Source organism: Triturus cristatus, chromosome 11 (genome assembly GCF_964204655.1).
Source record: "Triturus cristatus chromosome 11, aTriCri1.1, whole genome shotgun sequence".
Classification (NCBI taxonomy): Eukaryota; Metazoa; Chordata; class Amphibia; order Caudata; family Salamandridae; genus Triturus; species Triturus cristatus.
The window spans coordinates 564,092,975-564,114,293 of NC_140594.1; the positions used below are offsets into that span (position 1 = coordinate 564,092,975).

Below are 21,319 nucleotides of genomic sequence, written 5' to 3' on the forward strand. Positions count from 1 at the left end.
TCGGCCATTAAGCGAAATACGTTTAGTTGCCTCACAGCAGTACCGCCACATGTCATCGTCTATAAGCAGTTCCAAGTCCGTCTGCCATTCTAACCTGGCTATGTTATGTCGGTCCCTATATAATTCCTGCGTTTGAGAGTATATTAGTGTAACCAGGCGTTTAGGGGATTTAGCCCGAATCAGTGTGGTAAATGAGTGCACCTCCGGAGGCTCCAGTATCTCGTCTCCCAGCGCCCCTCATAGGGCAGTCCGGGCTCTGAAATAGTGAAATGTAGCTAGAGGCGATGGACTGGGATCCCTCTCTAGGTGGTCTGTCCAGTCTCTGCCCTTTAACTTCCACTTTTATACACATTTTCAAGAAAGTGGATGTGGACCCGCTGTCTCAAACTTCAGAACTAGCTTTTGGTGATTCTCTTTCAAAGTCCTTCTCAGGCTGCTCTCGAGACACAATCTTTGATGATTCTCACTACAGGCAGCACGCGGCTGTCTTCAAGCTGGAGCTGGCATAATATGGGCCCAATGAAGTATGAGGCGTCTGTACCTCGCCTGTTATCAGCCTCTCTGAAGTAGTAATGAGGGACAGATAGACAAAATGTCAGGGCTGACCTGGAAACATACTTGCTTTGCACTGTAGTCCCTCTTCTCACCCCTACTAAATTGTAGTGCTTAGGACGATCTAATCAGCCGACTCTTGCTAAAAGGTATACAAGGAATTTCTAAAGATAATCCTGTCTATATCTTCAAAATTTCAGTGCCTGTATGTCCACTCTCAAACTTCAGGAAATGCAGGGACAGGAATATTTGGGGGCATATGTATCAACCGATTTTGTATTCGCAAATGCTGCGAATCGCAAAAAAACAGCATTTGCGAATACAAAATCGCAAAAGGAGATGTATGAGGCATTTCAGCCACGCAATCTTAAGGAATCGCTAAATTTGCGATTTCTTAAGTTTGCATAAGCATTTAAGAAATCGCAAATTGCGATTTCTTAAATGCAATGTAACACGCACCCAAGTTGTGCAATTTCTCCTTAAGAAATCGCAAATTACTAACAACTTCAAGTTGGTGGTAAATTGCGATTTCTTTGAAATATGCACTTTTTTGCATATTTCGAAGTGCCATGTGGTGCACATACGTGCCCTTAGGGCATGTATGTGCACCATATGTGCACAGATGCTGATTTCAGGGGTGCATCAGGGTGTCATCATGACACCCTTGCACCTTTGAAAATATTCTCAATTTGCAATTAGCAAATAGCGAATCGCAAATTGGGAAGGACTTTCCATTCATTGCTATGGGCCTCCTGGCCCATAGGAATGAATGGGAAGGTATTCCTTAATTGCGATTTCGCAATTTGCTAATCGCAATTAAGGAATTTTAAGAAACCGCAAAAGTTGTGCAATTTTTTAAATACATCCCGTTTTGCAATTCTCAAATAGCGATTCTCAAAAAATCGCTATTTGAGAATCGCAAATGGAGATGTTGATACATATGCCCCTTGGTGTCTTAAGAAACTCTCCTCACACTCCACTTTGGGTCATGATAAACCTGGGGTATCCAAAATGAATCCCACTGGCTTCAGTACTCAGACTCATGCACATACAAAGTTGTAATATCACACATGTACTACATGCATACTATACTCCCACAAACACTCGACCTACATGCAGGATCTCAGTGCAAGGCTCTGGGTTACACACAACAGCAGTGCTTTACACAAGATGGGTCGCTAGGTCACACTCCCACTACAGGGATAAAAAGATCTGGCTAACCTGCCACCACTGCCTTTGTGCTAAACTTAGCACCGGGACGGTAGTCCTCTGTTCACTATGAGGGCTCGCTTAGTGGACCAGCCTTGGTCTTTCCACTCACGCTTAAATTAGCTAGACCCCAGAGCCAAAATAAAAGTCAGGATACCAGCTAGATATGCAGCCAAGCACACATGGAAGAGGTACACATCTGTGTACCATGCAAGGGGCATTCCCAATCCAACAATTTCCCTTTGCCAATCTCACCTCCAGTCTACTATTCCATGTCAGTACTTGAATAGTGTTAAAGGGGAAGGACTCAACGTACACGTAGCCCTATAATCATTAATACTGCAGTGGGGAAGAGAAAGGCACAAAGGTAACTTGTCCTTTAAAAATAATGAAAATTGTAAGGATAATATTCGAATTGCCAAGTGTCATTTGAAACATGCAGAATTGCATTTGTGGTTTGAAATATAAAGATTCATTTTGCATCTGTTTTGAAACAGGCGACCTACTGTTTTTGAGATTCGCAACATTCAAATCATTCGATCTGACTTAACTTTGTTAAATATGCAAACCACCTGATGTTATTTGGAAAACTGAAACAAACAATTGCACGCGATTTTACTAGGTAACATGTTCTTGGATGTCTCTTCGGCAGCATAAAGTCCTATTACTTAATCTGCATAATATTTTTTTAATGTAGAATACATTTATTTGAAAACTGCCTTGGACAAAGTACAGCCATCCGCTTAAATCCACATGCACTAAATTTCGCAAACATGTATTATTACAAACGTTTAAGAATGTTAAAAAACTGCTGATTCAAAAAAGACCCAAATAAAAAGAAAACAGCCTCCTGGTATAGTTGGCACAGGCCGTCTATTGTCCCTTTTTTCTATCTCTCTCTCTCGCTACATATCAATAAATATATATAATGTACTAAGCACTTGAGGTCTCCTAATGAAGCACTATATATTATTTTTAAAAAACACAGTGCTATACAATCTTTGTCGAAGTACAAAAAATACAGGGGCAGTTGGTTTAATGACACAAGGAGATCAATCAGCAATTAGAAAATGCTCAGTAGGGCACAAAGAATGCAATATTGCTAGCTGTTCAAATTAAAAATAAAATAAAGCACCAACAAGGGGGTATTTACCCGAGTATGAATGCTGTGTGCCTTCGCTGGAGATCTGCGATGTTCCTCCGAGGGCTGTGATGCCTTCTTTCCTGTTGATTGACTTCCTGAACGACCTGCTGATGTCCCTGCTTTTCAACTCCTGCATCACCTGGTAACAGAGGAAAGCATACCTCATCTTCAATGTTTGATATTCATGATAAATATTTCAATACCGTGAGTCTCCAGAGCTGCAGGAACGGACGCTTGTACTAATTAGAAGCATCGCACAAAGCACTTAGAGCAGGGCAGCACAACTCACCCGGAACTGACCCTCTCTTAAAACGGGCTTTATTTGCATAACATGGACGAAACAGGGGCGTAACACAGGCCCCCGCAGCCCCCGCGGTGCGGGGGGGGGGGGCAAGCTCAAGGGGGCCCCCTCAGCTCAGCACTCGGGCTGCAGCGCTCTTGATTGAGCCCGGAAGGGGGCCCTCCACGTCCCTTGCAGGGAGGCCTCCTCGAGTTTTGTTACGCCAGTGGGACGAAAGCTGCTATGGCCTTGAAAGGCCACCGAGAGCCAAAATACGAAAGAGGAAAGTCACGCCAAAACAAAACAAGCATTTGCAATGCAATAGGTCTCGCATCTGCGAGAGTTTAAGGTATTGGCATTGTAAATGGAAATGCCTTTTATTTATGGGTTTTGATAATTAACACATAAATAAAAGGCATTGTCACTTATAATGCCAATCACTCAAACTCTTGTCTACATACTCCACGTACTTAAAAGGGACTGTGATGCAGGAGACGAGGCAAAAGTGAATATGGAAACAGACACAGGAAAGGTAGGATGAATAAAATGGTGATTTGGGAAGATTTCGAGGAACTACGTTACTTACAAATTCATATTTTGAGAAAAATGGATTGTCTAGGATTGACTTGTAATGAATTCTGCCCCTGAATGTACATGGAGTCAAAGCTGATGCGGAGATGTAGGATTGTTGTTTGCATCCCGCTGGGACGGTATGTGCTCTGCATTGCCTTATGCATCGAGTACAGGTTTCCCGTAGGTGGATGGGTGAATAATGACTGGGCGCTGTAACCATAAATCATACCGTCATGAGTGCAACAGCCCTTCGCAGGGCAGCTGAGGGGTGCAGATAACAAGGTATGTATTAGTGGTCTCTTGATTGCTTATTTAAATAAAATGATTAGGAGGAGCCTGAATTTCGACATCCGAAGCCTACAAATTTATGGCTTGACAACTTAATTAAAGGATCAATTAGCTGCTTTCTGTGGCTGCACATAAGGGAGAGAGAGCGAGCAAGGCGAATGACTTATCGACGAAGAATAGAAACAAAGAGTTATGTAAACAGAGAAGAGGTAATGGAAGAACGGGGATGTTTGACAAATAGGAGAACTATGGAAAAGGAAGTGTTAGTGATAGAAGTGAGACTGAAGAGAGAGAATGACAGAGAAATAAATATGATCGAGGCGGAAGCGGAAGAAGGCGCTATGTAGACAAAAGGGTGCACAAGTTCCAGGGCGAGTGAGTTGTATTGCAAACAAGCGTTGGCCGCACGAGCGGCCGGAGACACAATATGTGGTGGGGGAGGGGGAGAAGCGGGAGTTGTGTGTGCGCGTGCGTTATCGTGATCGCGATTGCTCTGAAAGCGAAAGTGATCGCAATGACACCACGAGTTTTCAAAGTGCTGCTGGCGGCCGGCTTCGCGCGTGCACGATCGCGTGAACGCAAGCGTTAGGCCAGCCAGCAGCACTTTGAAAAGCCCACATACAAAATGTCTCTCCGAGCCAGCGCCCATGCGCTGGGCTCAGCGAGACCTAAAAAAGAACTTGGGAGGAAGAAAATGAAGAAAATAGAGGCATCCGGACTTGAGATAGATCCTGAAAGAAAATCCCACTGAATCTCCAAAAAAGAGCCCTAACCCTACATTTCCAAAGTGAAGCATGTAGTAGTTTCAGGAGCACTAGCCTCATTTACAGTCTTCCCACCTACCAGGTTCAAAAACTGCAGATGGCTTAAAATGCAGGCAGCTGTCTCACTCATCTTTTCGCGAAAATAACATCAGTATATGACATCCTAATTAAAGGCCTGCACTGGCCCCAATAAAAACAAGTCAACATAACTGTAACATTCTGTGTGGAATGCATCACTCGAGTACTGAACAGCCTGAAGAATCAGCCTCAGGGCCACTTAGAAACATATTAGATGGTGAGTATTATATCTCAAGGGATGGGAGAGGATGTGGCCAGAGCTGGTGACTTGTGAAAAAATGTCTTTTTGAGGCTTCGTGCTGCTTGCGACCCTCATCTACTTCTGGAATAATAGCACAGCTCAAAATAATTAATTTCTAATTAAAAATACGTACACACCTATCGGTCTATAGAGACTCTGCGTTGTAGGGCACTGATTTTACACTTGTATTCATCCTAAACCGATATTTTTCAGATGTGACCACCCTAAATGTTCAGTCCAATACATTTCAGTAGAAATGAAAATTCGATAAGCATTCCGATGCCCAAACCCACACATTGCTACTTTGACAGATCGAGTTTTGTATCGAAAACATCTATTCATCTGCAGTGGTACTGAAACCAGAAACATTACACAAAACATTTGAGAAAAATTAGCATTGGACTTGGCTCATCTTACAACATGATAGCAGAGGTTAGAGAACGAAAAACATGCCATGCCATGTACAGAAAAATATTTTCCGCCTTAAATCATGCACAGGGCTATTGGAATTATGTGACAAAGGAGAGTCAAATTATGTGGCAAGATAAAAGGAAATTATGTGGTATCATGCACATTTTGCGATAGCATGATGCATTATTTTTACACGTTGCAAACTCTCTGGGAAAATGTTTTCCTCACCATTAGTACTAGTTTAGCGCCCAAGTACAGCAATAAGCAACTAAAAGGTGACCAGTCTTTGCCAAGGGCCTTCTACTACGTGACAACACACGTTGCCATGTTTTAGTAAAGTTTGATCCTTTCTTGAGCTAGAAGCAAGCATTTTATTTTGTTGAAATCTGCAATTAAGAAGCAGATAATGGATTATGTGGCAAATCCAAATCCATGCAGAAAACACCAAAGGTGCAGAATAGCTTAATTTGGGTGGATGAGGATACTACAAGTTATGCCACAGTTAGCCTGACTTAAAAGAAACCTCCTTATGGTCACAGAACTACTCACTGCTTTGCAATGTCACATGCTGCACCGAAGTACATTAATAATAAAATTAACATTAATGGGAATAATAACTATCAATAGCATCAGCATCAGTTGCATTGCTGTTACTTCCAGTAAAGTACATACAGCACGCAATTGATGATTATTAAAAACAAATTCACAATATTCTCTTGGCAACAATAGCAGCCCCATGCATAATTTTTATAATTTTTATTAAACAAGCATATTTCCGCATAAATGTCAGTTTTTGAGCCATCAAAGTCTTGTGTAGTTGCATGCTTTCCTCACGGTTATGTCGGCTGCATACATTGCCTCTTAGGAGAGATGATTTGAGCAGAAATGTCACACGACAATAACAGCCACGAGGGAAGCGTGTGTAAAATGACTTCTGCGTGAGTGTTGGCTTTTAATTTCTCAGGTGCAGCCTCTTTTCTTTGACTTTTTCTCACTAGTGAAGGGCGCTAGAAGCTTTGTATTACCCTTGTTGTCGTTTTTGTGGCAACTTTAAAGCCCCTGTACGGTGTATGTTTAGAGTTTGTTTTGTTAGACTGTTCAATTGCATGCGATGTAGCAACATCGTGTGCTTTCTTCCTTTAACCACAAGATGTTCTACGTGGTGTAACATTTTGCCAACCTTGATCACAGGCTACTCAAATTACCACAATTAAGTGCGTGGAAACCAGAAAAACAAGCATTGGCCGCGCGGCAGTAAAAGTAACGCTGCGCGGCCGTAAAAGCGAAAGTCATCGTGATCGCTATCGCTCTGAAAGCGAAAGTGATCGCAATGACACGCTAAAGCACAGCTTTCAAAGTGCTGTTGGCGGCCGGCTGCGCGCATGCACGATCGCGTGAACGCAAGCGCTAGGCCAGCCAGCAGCACTTTGAAAATCCCAATTACAAAATGTCTCTCCGAGCCAGCGCATGCGCTGGGCTCAGCGAGACCTAAAAAACGCTTTGTAGTAAACTTCCACTGTCGTGGCAGCCCACGTCATTTCTAAACAAAATGTCACAAAACAGGCAGGTGCCCTGGCAAACTGGAACATATGTCTAGCATTATGTCAAGGTCACTGCATCGAGTTACCCAGAAAGAGTTCTCTTCAGCGGCGGGCGGCTCCTCCGTAATGGTGGAGGAGCTTCGCCCCACTTGTCAAAGCCGGTCAGCAAAAAATGAAATGATCATAAAACAATATCATTTTTTTTCCTGCTGACTTACTGACCCAATGTCAGTGTAGGGCGGGGCGGGCCGGGCCGGGCCATGCCAGGGGGAGGCCAAACAGACATGCACACTTAGGTTTCTCCAACCCAGCGGTGTTGCGCAGCCAGGTTGGAGAAACAGCATAGACTCCCAGGCACTGTCTGAGCAGCAAACCATGCCACTCAGACCAATCCTGGCCATGCTCTCAGGCTAGGTATAGAATTAGAGCAGCGCAGGGATTGGGTGGGGAGCCTATGCCAGAGTGACTGCCGGGAGGAGAGACAGAGAAGAGCACAGAGGGGGCCGCTTTGGCAGGTACTTTTTTGTATTATTTATTAGTCCCCTAATCCCCCATCCCCCACCCTCTCCACTTTAGCTATGCCGCAGCCACCACTGTTGGGAAGTGGCATCTAGTGGTACTCCGAACATCCAGTGTGAAGCCGCTGCCAGGACTGGAGACGCTCCTTTTGGTGTTGACATATGCACTGGCTTTGTGCAGTATAGACGGGATGTTGCTTCAGGGGGGGTATTTGGGGTGTTACACCCCCCCTAAGATATGTATTTTGCAGTAAATAGTTGGGTACAGGGGCTTTAACTTGGGTATGGTGAGGTGTTTTTTCGATTTTACTTGGGATTTTTACATACACATGCGGACAAAAACACACACACTCCTGTCTCTGCTTTAAAGGTTTTAAAAAATGGTTATTTAACAAAATATTCAGTCGTTAGTAGCCCTCAAAATCTGCACTCCTCTCCCCTCCTACTGCTCCTTAAGCCCTCCTCCTGCCCTGCGTCTCATATAATGTATTTTAAGCAGCGTGATTGTTGGGAAATATGAAGCTCCCCTCCCCTCCCCCCCCCAATCTTACTGACCAAGCTACACCCCTGTGTATGTATAGAACCACCTGGCGCATCACAAAAGCCAAAATGTGAAATCAATGTAAACATGTACACGTCTGCATAATGACGGGCCCTGTATTGATCACATGAGCTAAAGTTGTCAGATGCCAGGTGCTAATAGAAACCCTGGGTCAGAGATTTGAAAGTATTAAGATATGCTATTGGGAAAGGTAACTGGTTGGTTTGTATTCGCCCCTGTGCAGACTTCTCCCAGTATGATGGTTGCACTTTTTAAAGAGGTCGGTCTTTTCACTGTGTTCAGCCATTGCTAGATTGTTTTTTAGGTCTCGCCTGACCCAGCACTTGCGCTGGTCTGGCGAGACTTTAAGTAAGGGCTTAAAAAAATGCTACCACCGGCTACAGCTTGCAGTGCATGTGTGCGGACGAGCGCTTGAGCAGAGGCGCCATATGGCATTCCTCATGCTCATTAAGCGCATCGCTCGCCGCGTGCTTGATCGCGATCGTGATCACTTTCGCATCGCGCGATGGCCGCGCGCGCACCACTCCCTTTATACTCTCTCTTGTTTAGGACTTGTGCCCTGGCCTTCTTCCCTCCCTAAGCGTGACACCATAGCCCAAAAATGCCTTTGAGCTGGATGTGATAAACGAGGCACGCCGCGGTTAGCTCAAAGCGCTAACCACACTGCAGTTCCTCTTTCTTCCCGCTGGGAGCTTGGCATTAACATTCAATCATCGAAACCCTCTTCCCACGTAATCCTGGCTTTATGAAAGGAGTTGCTCGACGTGCGCATCTTCCTTCGGGCCACATACAACTTGTGTCTTGCTCGCAGCTCCGGGGACAACGGGTAATTGATTCTTGGCAGTAAATGTGGTGGAACAACGTCGGGATATTACCTACTGTATTGATGTTTGAACTCGGCGTAAAGTGCATTTGTGCATGTGCAAAGCAAATTGGAAAGCCAAGTACAGGTCTATTCTGCAGCGAACTGTAACGTGCTTGTTTGGTTATCCTGGCTTTGCTCATCTGATACCCTGCGTGAAATAGAAAACGTGACGTGAACAGACAGTGTTTCAAGTATATCCCGCTACCGCCTACCATAAAAAACAAGCGTTGGCAAAGCCAATCGGTTTCGCCTTTGTGAAATCTATTGGTTTTGTCAATGTTTCTTTAGACATGTTGCACAGCAGCGCGAGCTTGTGTGCTTGTGTAACATGTCTAAAAAAATTGACAAAACCAATAGATTTCGCAGAGGTGAAGTTATTGGCTTTGCCAGTGCTTGTTTAAAAGTGAAGCAACCTGCATATAAATGGTAACTGCGGGGCCCTGGGGGAGCAATGAAGGGGCGGTTGAGAGGGAACAATGGTTATCAGGCGAGGCGAGCAGCGGGAGGCAGAGGAACGGACCAGAGGGTGGGGAGGAGAATTTTGAAACAAGCATTGGCATAGCCAATAGGTCTTGCCTTTGCGACCTTTTAAGTATTTAGCCATGCAACAGTTGTTGTTGCACCAAGAATATTATGCTGCATAACTAAATACTTAGAAGGTCCCAAAAGCAAAACCTATTGGCTATGCCAATGCTTGTTTGTTAATGGGAACACTGACAGCAGCTGCCTGAGATTGCCGTGATTCCATGTATTTGGAAACCCTTTGACGCATCTTGTCTACAAATCCCTGTTTGTTCCAACACAACATTCAGCTACACCTTGCCACCTTCATTGGTGGTGGTACCCTCAGCAGTCACAGAAACAAAATGGAGAATATGTTTATGTGAGATTGTGCAGAGGAACTGTGCTCCACTTGGGAGGCTTCTCAGTACCAGGGACAGTGATCTGCACGTGACTATTGAAAGAGGCCATGACTACTACTGCGATTTTCACCCGAGCCCAATAAAAGGGAATAGGATCTGCCTTGTCCTATGACATGTCTACCCCGTCTACTTGCAGCAAGAAACATCCACCTGCTCAGCTGGTGCTGAGTGTTGTGGGATATTGCTCGTTGTCTCCTTAGGTTCTGTTCCTGTGGCTGGTGAAGGTACGTTTTACTTCTATTAGTTTGAGACACTTTGAGGCCACTTATTGTTTAGGTTCAGCTCAAGGACTAGTCTGGCTTGCGGATGCAGATCACATCCAGTTCCTTCCACTGCATGTAGCTCAAGGCAGGGTCCTGAAAAGTTCACGTTTTATCAACTTTGGGTTCCTGCATGTGGTTTGAGTCACTTGGATGGTGCTGTAGTAAGATGCAGTAATTGTTTGCTTGCTCCATTAGAGGAAGCAGCTCTTGAAGAGTATCTGTACCTTCACATCCGCAAGCCAACATTGACTGTCTGTAACGACAACTGGCGGCCGAGGCTACTAAGCTTCACAGAGCACTCACGGCCTCATTTCATATATATCTTGGTACAGTCACAAAGTTTTTTGCCCAGAGAAAAAAATGTCTCTTAAAGAAAATTAATGTATTTAGTTATTTAAGTTTCATCACCTGTGGGTTCATTTCTATGGTCAGTGTTTACTTTGAACATTCCCACCATCACGTCCTGCCTGATAGACGGGGAGAAGTGGTTGGGTGTCTTGGTAGTTGACTACCTACCTCCTCTTTTTTTAAACTCATCATATGCCCTTGGATGGTGCTAGATAATGCCCTCCTTAATGTATTGTGTGTGTCCTGGAGTAACAACAGCATAGAGGGGTTCAGTGGAGCAGCATCAGATAGAGACTGACTGGTTGGACTACGAGCTACATTCCTGCTCCACATGGTGTGGTGGTTTTTACTTATGTACTTTCAACGAAGATGTTTATCAGCTTCGTTTACGTGGAGGACCAATGTAGTGGTGACTAGAGTTCTTTTCACCTAAGCAATCTAAGCCATGCATGGTTCATCTGGAGTGACAGTGGGCTCTGGTCTGCTGGTGAGAGAAACCAAGCGACTCAGTGGATTTGTAGACCGCTTGGTATTGGGGTTCTAGCACTTTGGCTTCCTTCCTGACTGCACTTTCTGCCTGTGGTCGCTAACACTTAGCCCACTGCTGTGTATGGTACTATCCCTGCTACATGCTGCCTATACTGTGCACCCCGAGATCAAGCAGCAGCATGGTGTTCACAGCTGTGCCGTTCAAGCCTTGCTTACTTTCAAGTCAACCAGTGTAAATCTGTTTATTTATAATGGCAGATGCAGGAGCACATTCAATATAATTAATGCTTGGGCTGTGTTTACTGTGGCCACTGTGTAAACGACTCACTGGCCAGCTTGATGCATTCAATAGGCTTTGTTGGGTCCGTCCAGGTTTTCGGGCTCACACTGATGGCAAGCATTTCTACCATTTTTAGGTCTCGGCTCGAAGGCTGCGCTTGCGCAGTCTCGATCCGAGATTTAATGACTTGGAGAAGAGGTGCTTGAACCCGCCCCTCTTTTTCCCTGTTCTCCATTGGCTGGCCTCTTGAATGCTGGCCAGCCATTGGAGAAGAGGTCCGTCACTCCGGACAGGCCCCGTCCTTTTCGGATTCGGGGGCGTGTTTTTTTCAAGAAGTCTAATTATCTACTCCAGCCAATGGCAAGAGGAGAACACGCCCCCGAATCCGGAAACGCCGCTGCATTTCTCCGAGGCATTTCTGCTTCGCCTCGGAGAAAGGCGGCGGCGGCTGAATGCTATGACACTGCAACGGTTCCCATATTTTGTTTAATGCACTTAGACCACTGTGGCTGGGGCCATAGGCGTCGCTGCACTGAGCCTTGAATTTGGCAAACTCGGAAAAGCAATGAATCTTGCTACCTTTTTAGTCACATAAATAAATGCGGAGTGAGTACGGGCCGTGCGTGTGGGTGTGCGCGTGTTTGTGTCCGCGTTTTCGTGTGTCTTCCACACAAGGACGCTAAAGACATTGCTCTGCCGCCAGACTTTGAAGTGTGCCTCTTCTCTTTGAACTTGCCACTTCTGCCTGGAGCCGGATTTCGGAAACTGCCCACATAGCGCCAAACAACACCCCTGTGCTGCTTAGCTCCATTGGTTCCTGCCGGGGATCAGAGCTGCTTTCTGACGGCGAAAATCAGCGTCCCTAATTTCGTGTACATAGTAAAAACGAACTGTAATAGTTCTACCTTAAAATATAACTGCCTATCCGAAACACAATGCCATATGCAGTTTTTGATTTTGCAATGACTAATGTGGTGCTAAATTATTAGCAGAATCCAAATTGTTGATTTAATCCGGCCGTTTAATCATTCCCCTCTTTGACGTGGATGCTTTTTTATACGAGCAGATTAGTTCTGGCGCAACGGGAACCTTAACTCCCTAATCGACATGTGTGATCCTCCTCACCATTTTATTTAAAGAACATTTAATTTGATTTTCTCCATTTCGTTCAGCTGTAAATGTCCCATCGAAAAGCGTGGGAGGGAGGGGATGGGGGGCAGGGGGTGAACTTCAGATTTCCCAACAACCATGAGGGTTAAAATACATTTTACGAGAAACAGGCCAGGAAGGGTGAGGGTGGGGTCTTAACGAGCTGTAGGAAGGGAGAGGAGTGCGGATTGTGAGTGGAATTTATAAGTCAATATTTTATAAAATGGCAATTTGAAAAACTTTAAACCAAAAACGAGTGTGTGTGTTTCTTTCGGATGCGTGTATATGCCAAAATCCCAAGTGAAAAGCAATTGAGTTTTCTCCTTATTACCTCTTCGTTTCTTTACATTGGTCTCTGAGGCGAAATGTGGGGCAGGCGGAGAGCCCTCAGTGCTTTGAAGAGGCCCCTGAGGGTGTTGTGGCCCCTTTAACCTAGAGGTGACCTCTCAGATTGCTAACATAACTTTGGCAGCGTGCTTCCTTTCATGCACAGCATGTCTGTAGGGATGACCACTGCCTCGTGCACATGACAGTCACAGCCATACATGCCAGCATTTCAGAGCAGATCGTACTGCAAACCTTCTGAAGCCGCCTTCCACTGAAATCTCGAGGGGGGGGGGGGGGGGAGGGGGGTAGGGGGGTAGGGGGGAGGTGTGAAGGTTCTTCTGCAGTTCTTGGCTCCAGGGCATAGAATCGCCGTCCTATTACTCTGCCTTCCAGCGAATCCGAAGCATCTTTTAAACAAGCATTTACAATGCAACGGTCTCGGCATTGTTAAAGTTAGAGCTATTGGCATTGCTCATGACATTATTTTTGTTTATGTTTTTGTTTTTAAAACATGTAGAGAAACGGCATTGTTGTTTACAATGTCAATAGCTTAATCAGTGTGTGTGTAGGTGGCTCTGTGTGTGGGTGCAATTGCAATAGGTCTCGCATTTGAGAGTGATTAAGCTATTGACATTGTAAATAACAATGCCGTTTATTTAAATGTTTTAAAAACAAAAACATAAACAAAAATAATGTCATGAGCAATGCCAATAGCTCTAACTTTACCAATGCCGAGACCATTGCATTGTAAATGCTTGTTAATATAATTTCGGGTACTTTTATTTCTCTGAATATAGTGAGCAAAAAGGTTGGTTTGAAACAGCAAGAGTCATGCAAGGCACCAAAAGTGGCCCCACACATTCGATTTCCCAGGTCCTTTTTACAAGTCCCAGATACTAAGTTTGTGACCTGGGAAATGATCGATTATGGATCCAGTGTGAAGGCAATCAGTGTGCTTTTGTTAAGAGCTGGTGAGTCTTGTTCCTGGTGTGCTTTCAGCACATTTGAAGGGGTCGGCAGGCAGAACACCACAGCACCTTAGTAGTTCTTGTATGACCTTGGGCAACCAATACTAAAATAGGATTATGAAAGAAATAAATTGAAAACTATACAGTGAAACCCACTGTGCACAGAAATAAAGGGTGCTAAACTGAATCTTGAATCTCAAAAGCCTGGAAGAGGAACAAGACTTGAATTGCAGAGAGCCCAACACCCCCACACAAATGTGAGACACAACTATATTAACTGCTGTGCCAGCAGAGACACGAGAGACTGGCACATTAAAAGCCTCCAGCCAAACACAAAGTTATCACCAAAGAAAAAGTAGCTGATCTCAGTTTCTCAGTGGATGCCATCACTTTCTGCCAACATTCATACATAACCCACACATTCCTGACATAAACATCCACATGGAACCCTAAAGCATGGACCGGCCTCCGCTTCACATCAGAGCCTCCTCCTCTCTGCTTGCATCCTGCAAGAAGCTGAAGACTTGGCTATTCATAGGCAAGGCTAGGTACACACACCTGCTCACCACCAGGATACCCTTGTGGAAGAAACTACACTATACGCATACATATTAAGTAACAGAAGGTAAACGATGACCAAAGCCACCCGATCACACAGAAACAATGTGCTGGCAGTATTGAACTGAGGCAATCTGGCAGTGCCAGAAGGGCTAGAGACTCACAAGTCAGTGTATGGACCTTTTTTTAAAAACTATTGGGCTGTTTCTTTTTAGGCTGTTTGCAGATCGGTCTTTGTCGTTGATTTACCTAATATTACCAAAAACATTGCCTGAAGCAAGCACCAATCCAGGCAGACCCCCATAACTTGCAAAACACCCTTACAGGTTGTATTTGAATGTTGAAAACTGCCCCGATGTGCAAATGAAGTCCACTTTTCAGCTATCTGTTTCGCTAATGGGGGCCACTTTTGTTTTGGTGCCTGGGCCTATTTTCTGTCCCAGTCCAACCTACACTGGAGTCAATATCAGGTTGGGACTTAGAGACAACATTTGGGAAAGAGCGGAAGCTTCAATTTGACCTCTTCTACACCTGCTCGGAAGTACAATTCAAATGAGATTCAACCTTAGCTGCTACTGCGACTTTTCAGCAACTGAAGATTGAAGAACTCAAAGATAAACCGGATAGCTACTTCTATACTTCGTTTCAATAAGATTTAGTAGTGAGTACCTGATGTAGAAGCCTCTCAAACAGTCCGACACAAAAAGTTGTCAGCTTTCAAATTCTTACTCGTGTACCAAGTATCGATTATTGTAAATTAAAGAGAGAGACCCCTTTTGAAACCAAAGGGATAGGGTGCGATTATGCCTTGAAGAGATTTTGGGGTCAAAGCATTAAGAGGCAATATTTAGAACACAATGAGGCATATGGAACTCGCTGAAGATTGATTGTAGATTACTAAATTTACTACAGTTTATCGATTTGGGTTGTACATCAGTATATTGAGGTCAACAACACTGACGTACAAACATATTGCATCCACAATGTCGCCTACCACTATATATTGATATAGTGGTAATTGATATTCTGGTTGCAATATATTTGTCAGGTTGTATGATGGAACGCCGCATGCATTTACCCCGCATGCCTTTACAATGCAGTCACTACCCGACTGCGAAATTACCACACATTTCTTTACCACGCAAGTCATTACAACGACTTGCCTTAAGGGGGCGCTGGACTTTGGAATAGTATAAACTGCTATTCCAACTCCAGTCTACGCAACAGTAGGGAAGGTGTTGGACTTAAAATCCAACACCAGTTCAACAACATGCCCCCTAAAGCAAGTTGTTGTAGCAAATTGCAGGGTGAAGGAACGCGTGGTAACGTCGGGGTAGGGACTGCGTTGTAAAGGCAGGCCGTTGTTCTAATACGGGGTAAAGGATGTTTCCCTATTTGTCATTCTATATATATTGTATGTTATATAATGACCCCCAAACATCCCAAAAAACAGCCCACACACTGACCTGTCAGACTAGCCCTTTTGGCGCAGTAAGATTGCCCTACAGGGCAGTCCGACCCTGCTCCAGTGCTTCCTCAGCAAGCAAACATTCTACCACTACTTTTGTCTGCAGAGGAGTAGCAATCGCTACAGATGCTAAGGTCTGTCTGCCAGCTGCATTGTTCATTACTATCAGTTGTGAATGCCTTTTTGTTGGAACGTTAACAGCTCAAATCATGGAATGCCGCTTTGTTAACTGATAGTTCAGACTTTAATGGTTAAGTGTGTTTTTGACAACTAATGGTTGAGCCTTTGCCTATTTTAGGAGTACCACCAAATGTTTCTCAAGGGTAGACTGTTTCCTTTAGTGCTATCTTGTTCTTTGCATGCAGTGCCTCATTAATCAATTCATTCTTTGATATTGAGGGAGGTTTAAATTCTTTAGGGCGAGTACCAAGCAGATGACTATGCTGGCAAGCAGCAAGCACTGGAAACTCAACAAAGAGTAAGGTTGGAGAGCCACCGCACCCGTGGATACCGAGGTACCCAAGTTACCTAGCTCTGGGATGCCGGATGCATAGATCTGAAGTGGCGTCGGAAACCGCTGTCAAACCCAATGGAGGACTTGGAAGAAGAGCCGCTGCTGGAAGGAAGAAAAGTGTCCGTTGGAATCCAAAGGTGGATTCTTGTCGAGAAGAACCTAAAAGCAGAGGGGACAGAGTCTAGGTCACTCAGGAATGACCAGAGGCTCGGTAGACGAATCCCCACTGATGTTGGGTGCTTCACGTGCGTTGATGGAGTTCTTGACTCTGCAGCTACGGGGACCAGGAGATGTCGAGGATGACCAGGAGCCGGATACGAGCTGTCCCACAAAGGATGTCGAGTACTGAGGGGTCAGTGTCCGGCGGGAGCACCAAGAAGCCTTGGCAACGGCAAACCACACAGAAGGTTATGGATGTGTACAGTTCTGACCAGCAAGGTCCAGGAGACTCACCAAACACAGGGGAGTCAGGGCGAGCCTGGAGCAAACCAGGGGATCCCAAGAAAGGCAAAGTTGACCCTCACATGGACTCACAGACCGGAGGCACAGGAGTCGCAAAAGGACCTTGTGCGATTTCACCAATCAAGAGCCCACGGAGCACTCGTTGCGAGGAGGCCAGAGTTCTTGGTAGGAATTGGTGCCAGAGGTTGGGGCTACACGGAGCCTAATGCACTTTTTCGGGAAACGCCAACAAGCATATGCACTTGCAAATGTACGCGGTGCACAGGGGTTCAAGTATTGCAGCCCCCATGAGGGACTCAAACTTAGTGAGAGGGCAGCTCGGACCTTGAGGGATGTAGAAACCTACCTCCTGTGTTGCTGAAGCCTCCGGAGTCCGTAGGAGCTCAGAGTCAGCAGACCGGAAGCAGTGTTGTGATGCCTTCGGATGAAGGGGAGTGACTCCTTCACTCCAAGGGAGATATCTTTGGTTGTCCTTGATGCTCCACAGGTCCTGCCCGAATCCTGTATGGTGCACGGGCACAGACTATGCTTCAGACTGAGAGGGAGATGAAGTCGGGCCCAAACGAAGTCCAGAGTGTCCAGACGGTCAAAGTTCAGTGGTCCCTGTGACAGGAAGCCTATTGTTCTGCCTTCCCCTGCTTGAGCTTGGCTCAGCAGCAGGAGGGCAGAAACCTGTCTCTGGTCGGCAGCAACCATTTTGTGCTGTCCGGGACTAGAAGGCTGGTACCTGGAACACCAGGGACCCCACAAAGCTCGCCTCTGAGGGGTGGAATCATACCTCCCACAAACAGAACTGCAGCGAAGGCAGGGGTGCCTTCAATACAGTCTGCCGTTCGTGTCTTGTAAGGCTTTAATCTGCTTACGCTGCATGGAGTTGCACTTTTAATCGTGACCTATTGGCTTTGCCAGGGTGCGTTAAGAGATGTCAATAGTCCTCTATTTTTATTTCACACGCCAGTTCTTCTCTTCCCAGCTCCTTGCTGCGCTCATGTTGAGAAGCATATATAAACAGATGGTACCTGCGGACTGAGACTGCGATGAAAGAGCTGTACTTAAAGGCACCAGGAGTTCATTAAGTGCACTGCACACGCATCAATTGATTGGTAGTAAGCAGTATTTTAACAAACACATTAAGTGGTACTATGGCAGGCATATTACCTACACAGAAATATTAGCTGTGTAAATATTGAAACGATTGATTTCAGGATTGCAAAATATCAAAGCAAATAAATCAACTTAGGCAATTAAGGTTTGAAAAAGTCAAAACAAGATGGCCGCCGAGCAGGCGCTCTACCCTGAAGCTCCGAGTCAGGGACTTTCAAATCGGTAAATATCCCTCTGTTTACCCAGCCATCCACCCCCTAGCCACAAACATTCTCACCCATCTAGCAACGGACCTCTACTACATGGTGTGTCCTACCTGCAAAAATGAATTCCAAGGACCCGACTCTCCTTCACCTCGCTGGCCTCACCGCTCCTCTACAGAATCAAGCCCACCGAGCCAAAGGGGAAACAACTCCTCCACCCTCTGATGCACCGAATCAGGGCTGGACCGTCAACGGACACACTTCACCTTGGCTGGATGAATTTCCCTTGGGGTGGACTTGCCTCTCCTCATCGCCATTCTCTCATCATCGTGGGAGCTGAAGGGCGGCATTGTCGTGACTTTCCGGGGTCCACCTCTGATACGGCTGCCAGTGCGGGCGTTTGCACTGGCTCACCACGTCGCACTGCACTCCAGTCACGAATCCGCTTCATTGTATTGTATGCATCCATGCAGGAGCTCTGGGTATCGACATGGACCCTGCCACCGCATAGCTACCGGCAACACTAATCCACTGGTGGGACTGCCAGTGCCAACGTTGGTCCTCATGCCACCTCGAAGAGCCCCTCATTCACATATCACCTCGATTGGGGCTGCTATTACTGACCTCGCTTTGCTTCCGCTGTATGAAGCCTCTCGGTTCCTGAACAGCCTCCGGAGCCCCGGAACCACAACCGCGCCCCCCACCGCATATTCTGGCTGACTAGTAGACATGCCTCCCTCGTCTCTGCAACGTGTCAGCCGCCGAAGCACTGGGAATTGTTCTGGGCCCTGCCTCAGCACTAATCCCGGGTCCCTCCACCTTTTTGACCTCTGTCCCATCCTCTCTGGTGATTTGGCTGCCGCTTCTTTACTTTTACAACGAACTGCCTCCTACTCCTACTGTGCTGACGCCCGAGCACCGGGTCCTAAGAATGTCTCTCAATCCGAAAATTTCCACCAGCAGTCGGATCCCTAAAATGGCAACGATCGGCCAGTCTTCTATCTTCAAGATGGCGTACGACGACAACGATGTGATCCCACATTGGGACCTGGGTGAGTGGCTTATTCTCTCTGCCGCCCTCTGACCATTCTGTGTATTTTGCCCCATTCCATCCCGCGAAACACCACAATTGGCTGCTGAGGAATTCGAACCCCCCAGGATGGCCTCATGTTACCTTTTCTAGTGCCCGCAACTTTTTGGTCCCTTCAGAGTTCCCCTATTGATGAAAAGAAAGGCCATTCTCTGTTCATAAGGCCATTTATTCACTTCCCTAGGCTCCATGTTCTGGCCCATCGAGTCTACACCAGCGGGACTGGGGGTGGTTTAACCCCTCTGGAAGCCGACTTTCATTGCAGAAAAGGCTGTAGGGAGCGCCCTACCCTGCCTGACCATAAGATGGCTCCGGGTGCAGTATTAACTCAAGCCCAACAAATTGATGAGGCCGTACCCCGAGGGGTGAGTCTCCAATTGCAGGTCAGCAGGTAAGATGAGCAGCGGCGTAACACAGGTCCCCGCAGCCCCCGCGGTGCGGGGGAGCCCCAAGCTCCAGGGGGCCCCCTCGGCAATGCACTCTGGCCAGAGAGCTTCTGATTGAGCCTGGAGGGGGCCCCTCTTCGTACCGTGCAGGGAGACCCCCTCAATTTTCGTTACACCAGTGAGCAGCGGTGGGCGATGGCCATGCCGTACAGTGGATATGAATAAGACAACACCTGGAGTGGACCTTTACCAGATGCTGCACATTTCCCCCACCCTCCACCCCTATCCGGCTCACCCATCATGCCACTGAATCTGTGACTCTTGCCACCTACAGTGGAGACCTAGCATTTTGATTGATGCCCAGTGGAGCTACCTTGTTAGCTATTGAGGAGATGGGCTGTCGCTTTCCCCCCCGGCCCTCAACTACCCAGCCAGACATTGGACAGACTTTCCTTCGCCTCGCTGTCATATCTCCCTCCTCGTTACCCTTTTACATTGCCCCCTTCCATTCTACACGCCATTAACCAATAGATGCAACTTGTAACGGATGTAACGTTTGTAACAATGTGTAACTTGTAACTGATGTAACTTTTAAAAAATGTGTAACCTCATGTAAAGCGCTCTGATACCTCTGGGTCTAGCCAGCGCTATCTAAAACTCAATAAATAAATACATAGGGTTTTGGGTGGCATGGCAACAGCTTTGGTAAATTTACTGACTGACTTATCAGATTTACATTTCACATACCACAAAGCTCCAATTTACTCTGCACAATTTTCTTATAAAATAGCAACGGTACAATTTAAAAGTGGAAAACATTACAAAAAAATAACAAAAAGTTTGTTTCATTAATTTGGACTCTCCATACAGCTGGAGAAGGGTAAATTATTCTCACAATGAATGTCTGGCAGGCAAAGCAGACAAGTGAAGATAGATTAGGAAAAGGGGGGCTACCCAAACGGAGGATATATATATACCAAATTGTATATATATACATCCATTTGGTATATATATACATCCTCCATTTGGGTAGCCCCCTTATCCTAATCTATCTTCACACTGCCGGTGCAGAAAGAATTTTCTCTCCTGAACTGGCAGGCGAGCATTTTTTCTCAGTTTCGGACGGCTCAGATTCCGCAGGCGAGGGGAGTTCTCTTACCTCAAGTGATGGGGGCCAATCTGACTCTAGCGGTGGCCATTTCTCCAAAGAAGCTGGTACGGTCCAACGCCAGAAAACCACCTCCAGCAAACAAAAAAAGAGGAGGCGTTCCGAAAAGTACAGTTAGCTCAAATGGGACTATTCTGGTTCACAAATCACGTTCCCCTCTGGTGAAGAATTTGGCAAGCCCCCGGTTCGGGAAGCACGAGAATTGCACCGGACTGTCTTGAAGAACCCTCCCTGTCAGCCATCCTATTGTCAATCAAGCAGTTTCAGGAGGAGGTGTGGACAGACACTAGACAAGCTAAGGGAGCAGCCAAAAAACCACAAGGAGGTCTTAGAAAGCTAAATAAAATCTGCTCGGACATTGGAGAACGAGTCACTATGATGGAAGGTCGCACTGAAAGTCTGGAAGCTGAAGTTATCACCCTAAAATACTTATGTTCCTCCCAAGGAGCTTGCATGACAGATGTCATGTAGAAAATGGAGGACCAGGAGAACAGACAGCGGTGAAATAACCCCCGCCTACTGGGGATTCCCGAAGGAGTGGAGGGAGACAACCCTCACCGGTATATCATGAAGCTCCTGAAGGGGGCCTTTCC

General features: G+C 46.1%; 1 protein-coding gene across 2 annotated transcripts in view; it reads right to left on the reverse strand.

Moving 5' to 3' along the window:
* The window catches only part of PLS1 (plastin 1), a 533,668-nt gene that overhangs the window by 220,995 nt on the left and 291,354 nt on the right, over positions 1-21,319 (reverse strand). For both annotated transcript variants that reach the window (XM_085633623.1, XM_085633622.1), the window contains exon 4: positions 2,915-3,044. In XM_085633623.1, the coding sequence (XP_085489749.1) occupies positions 2,915-3,044 (130 nt within the window). The remainder of the gene's footprint in view (positions 1-2,914; positions 3,045-21,319) is intronic.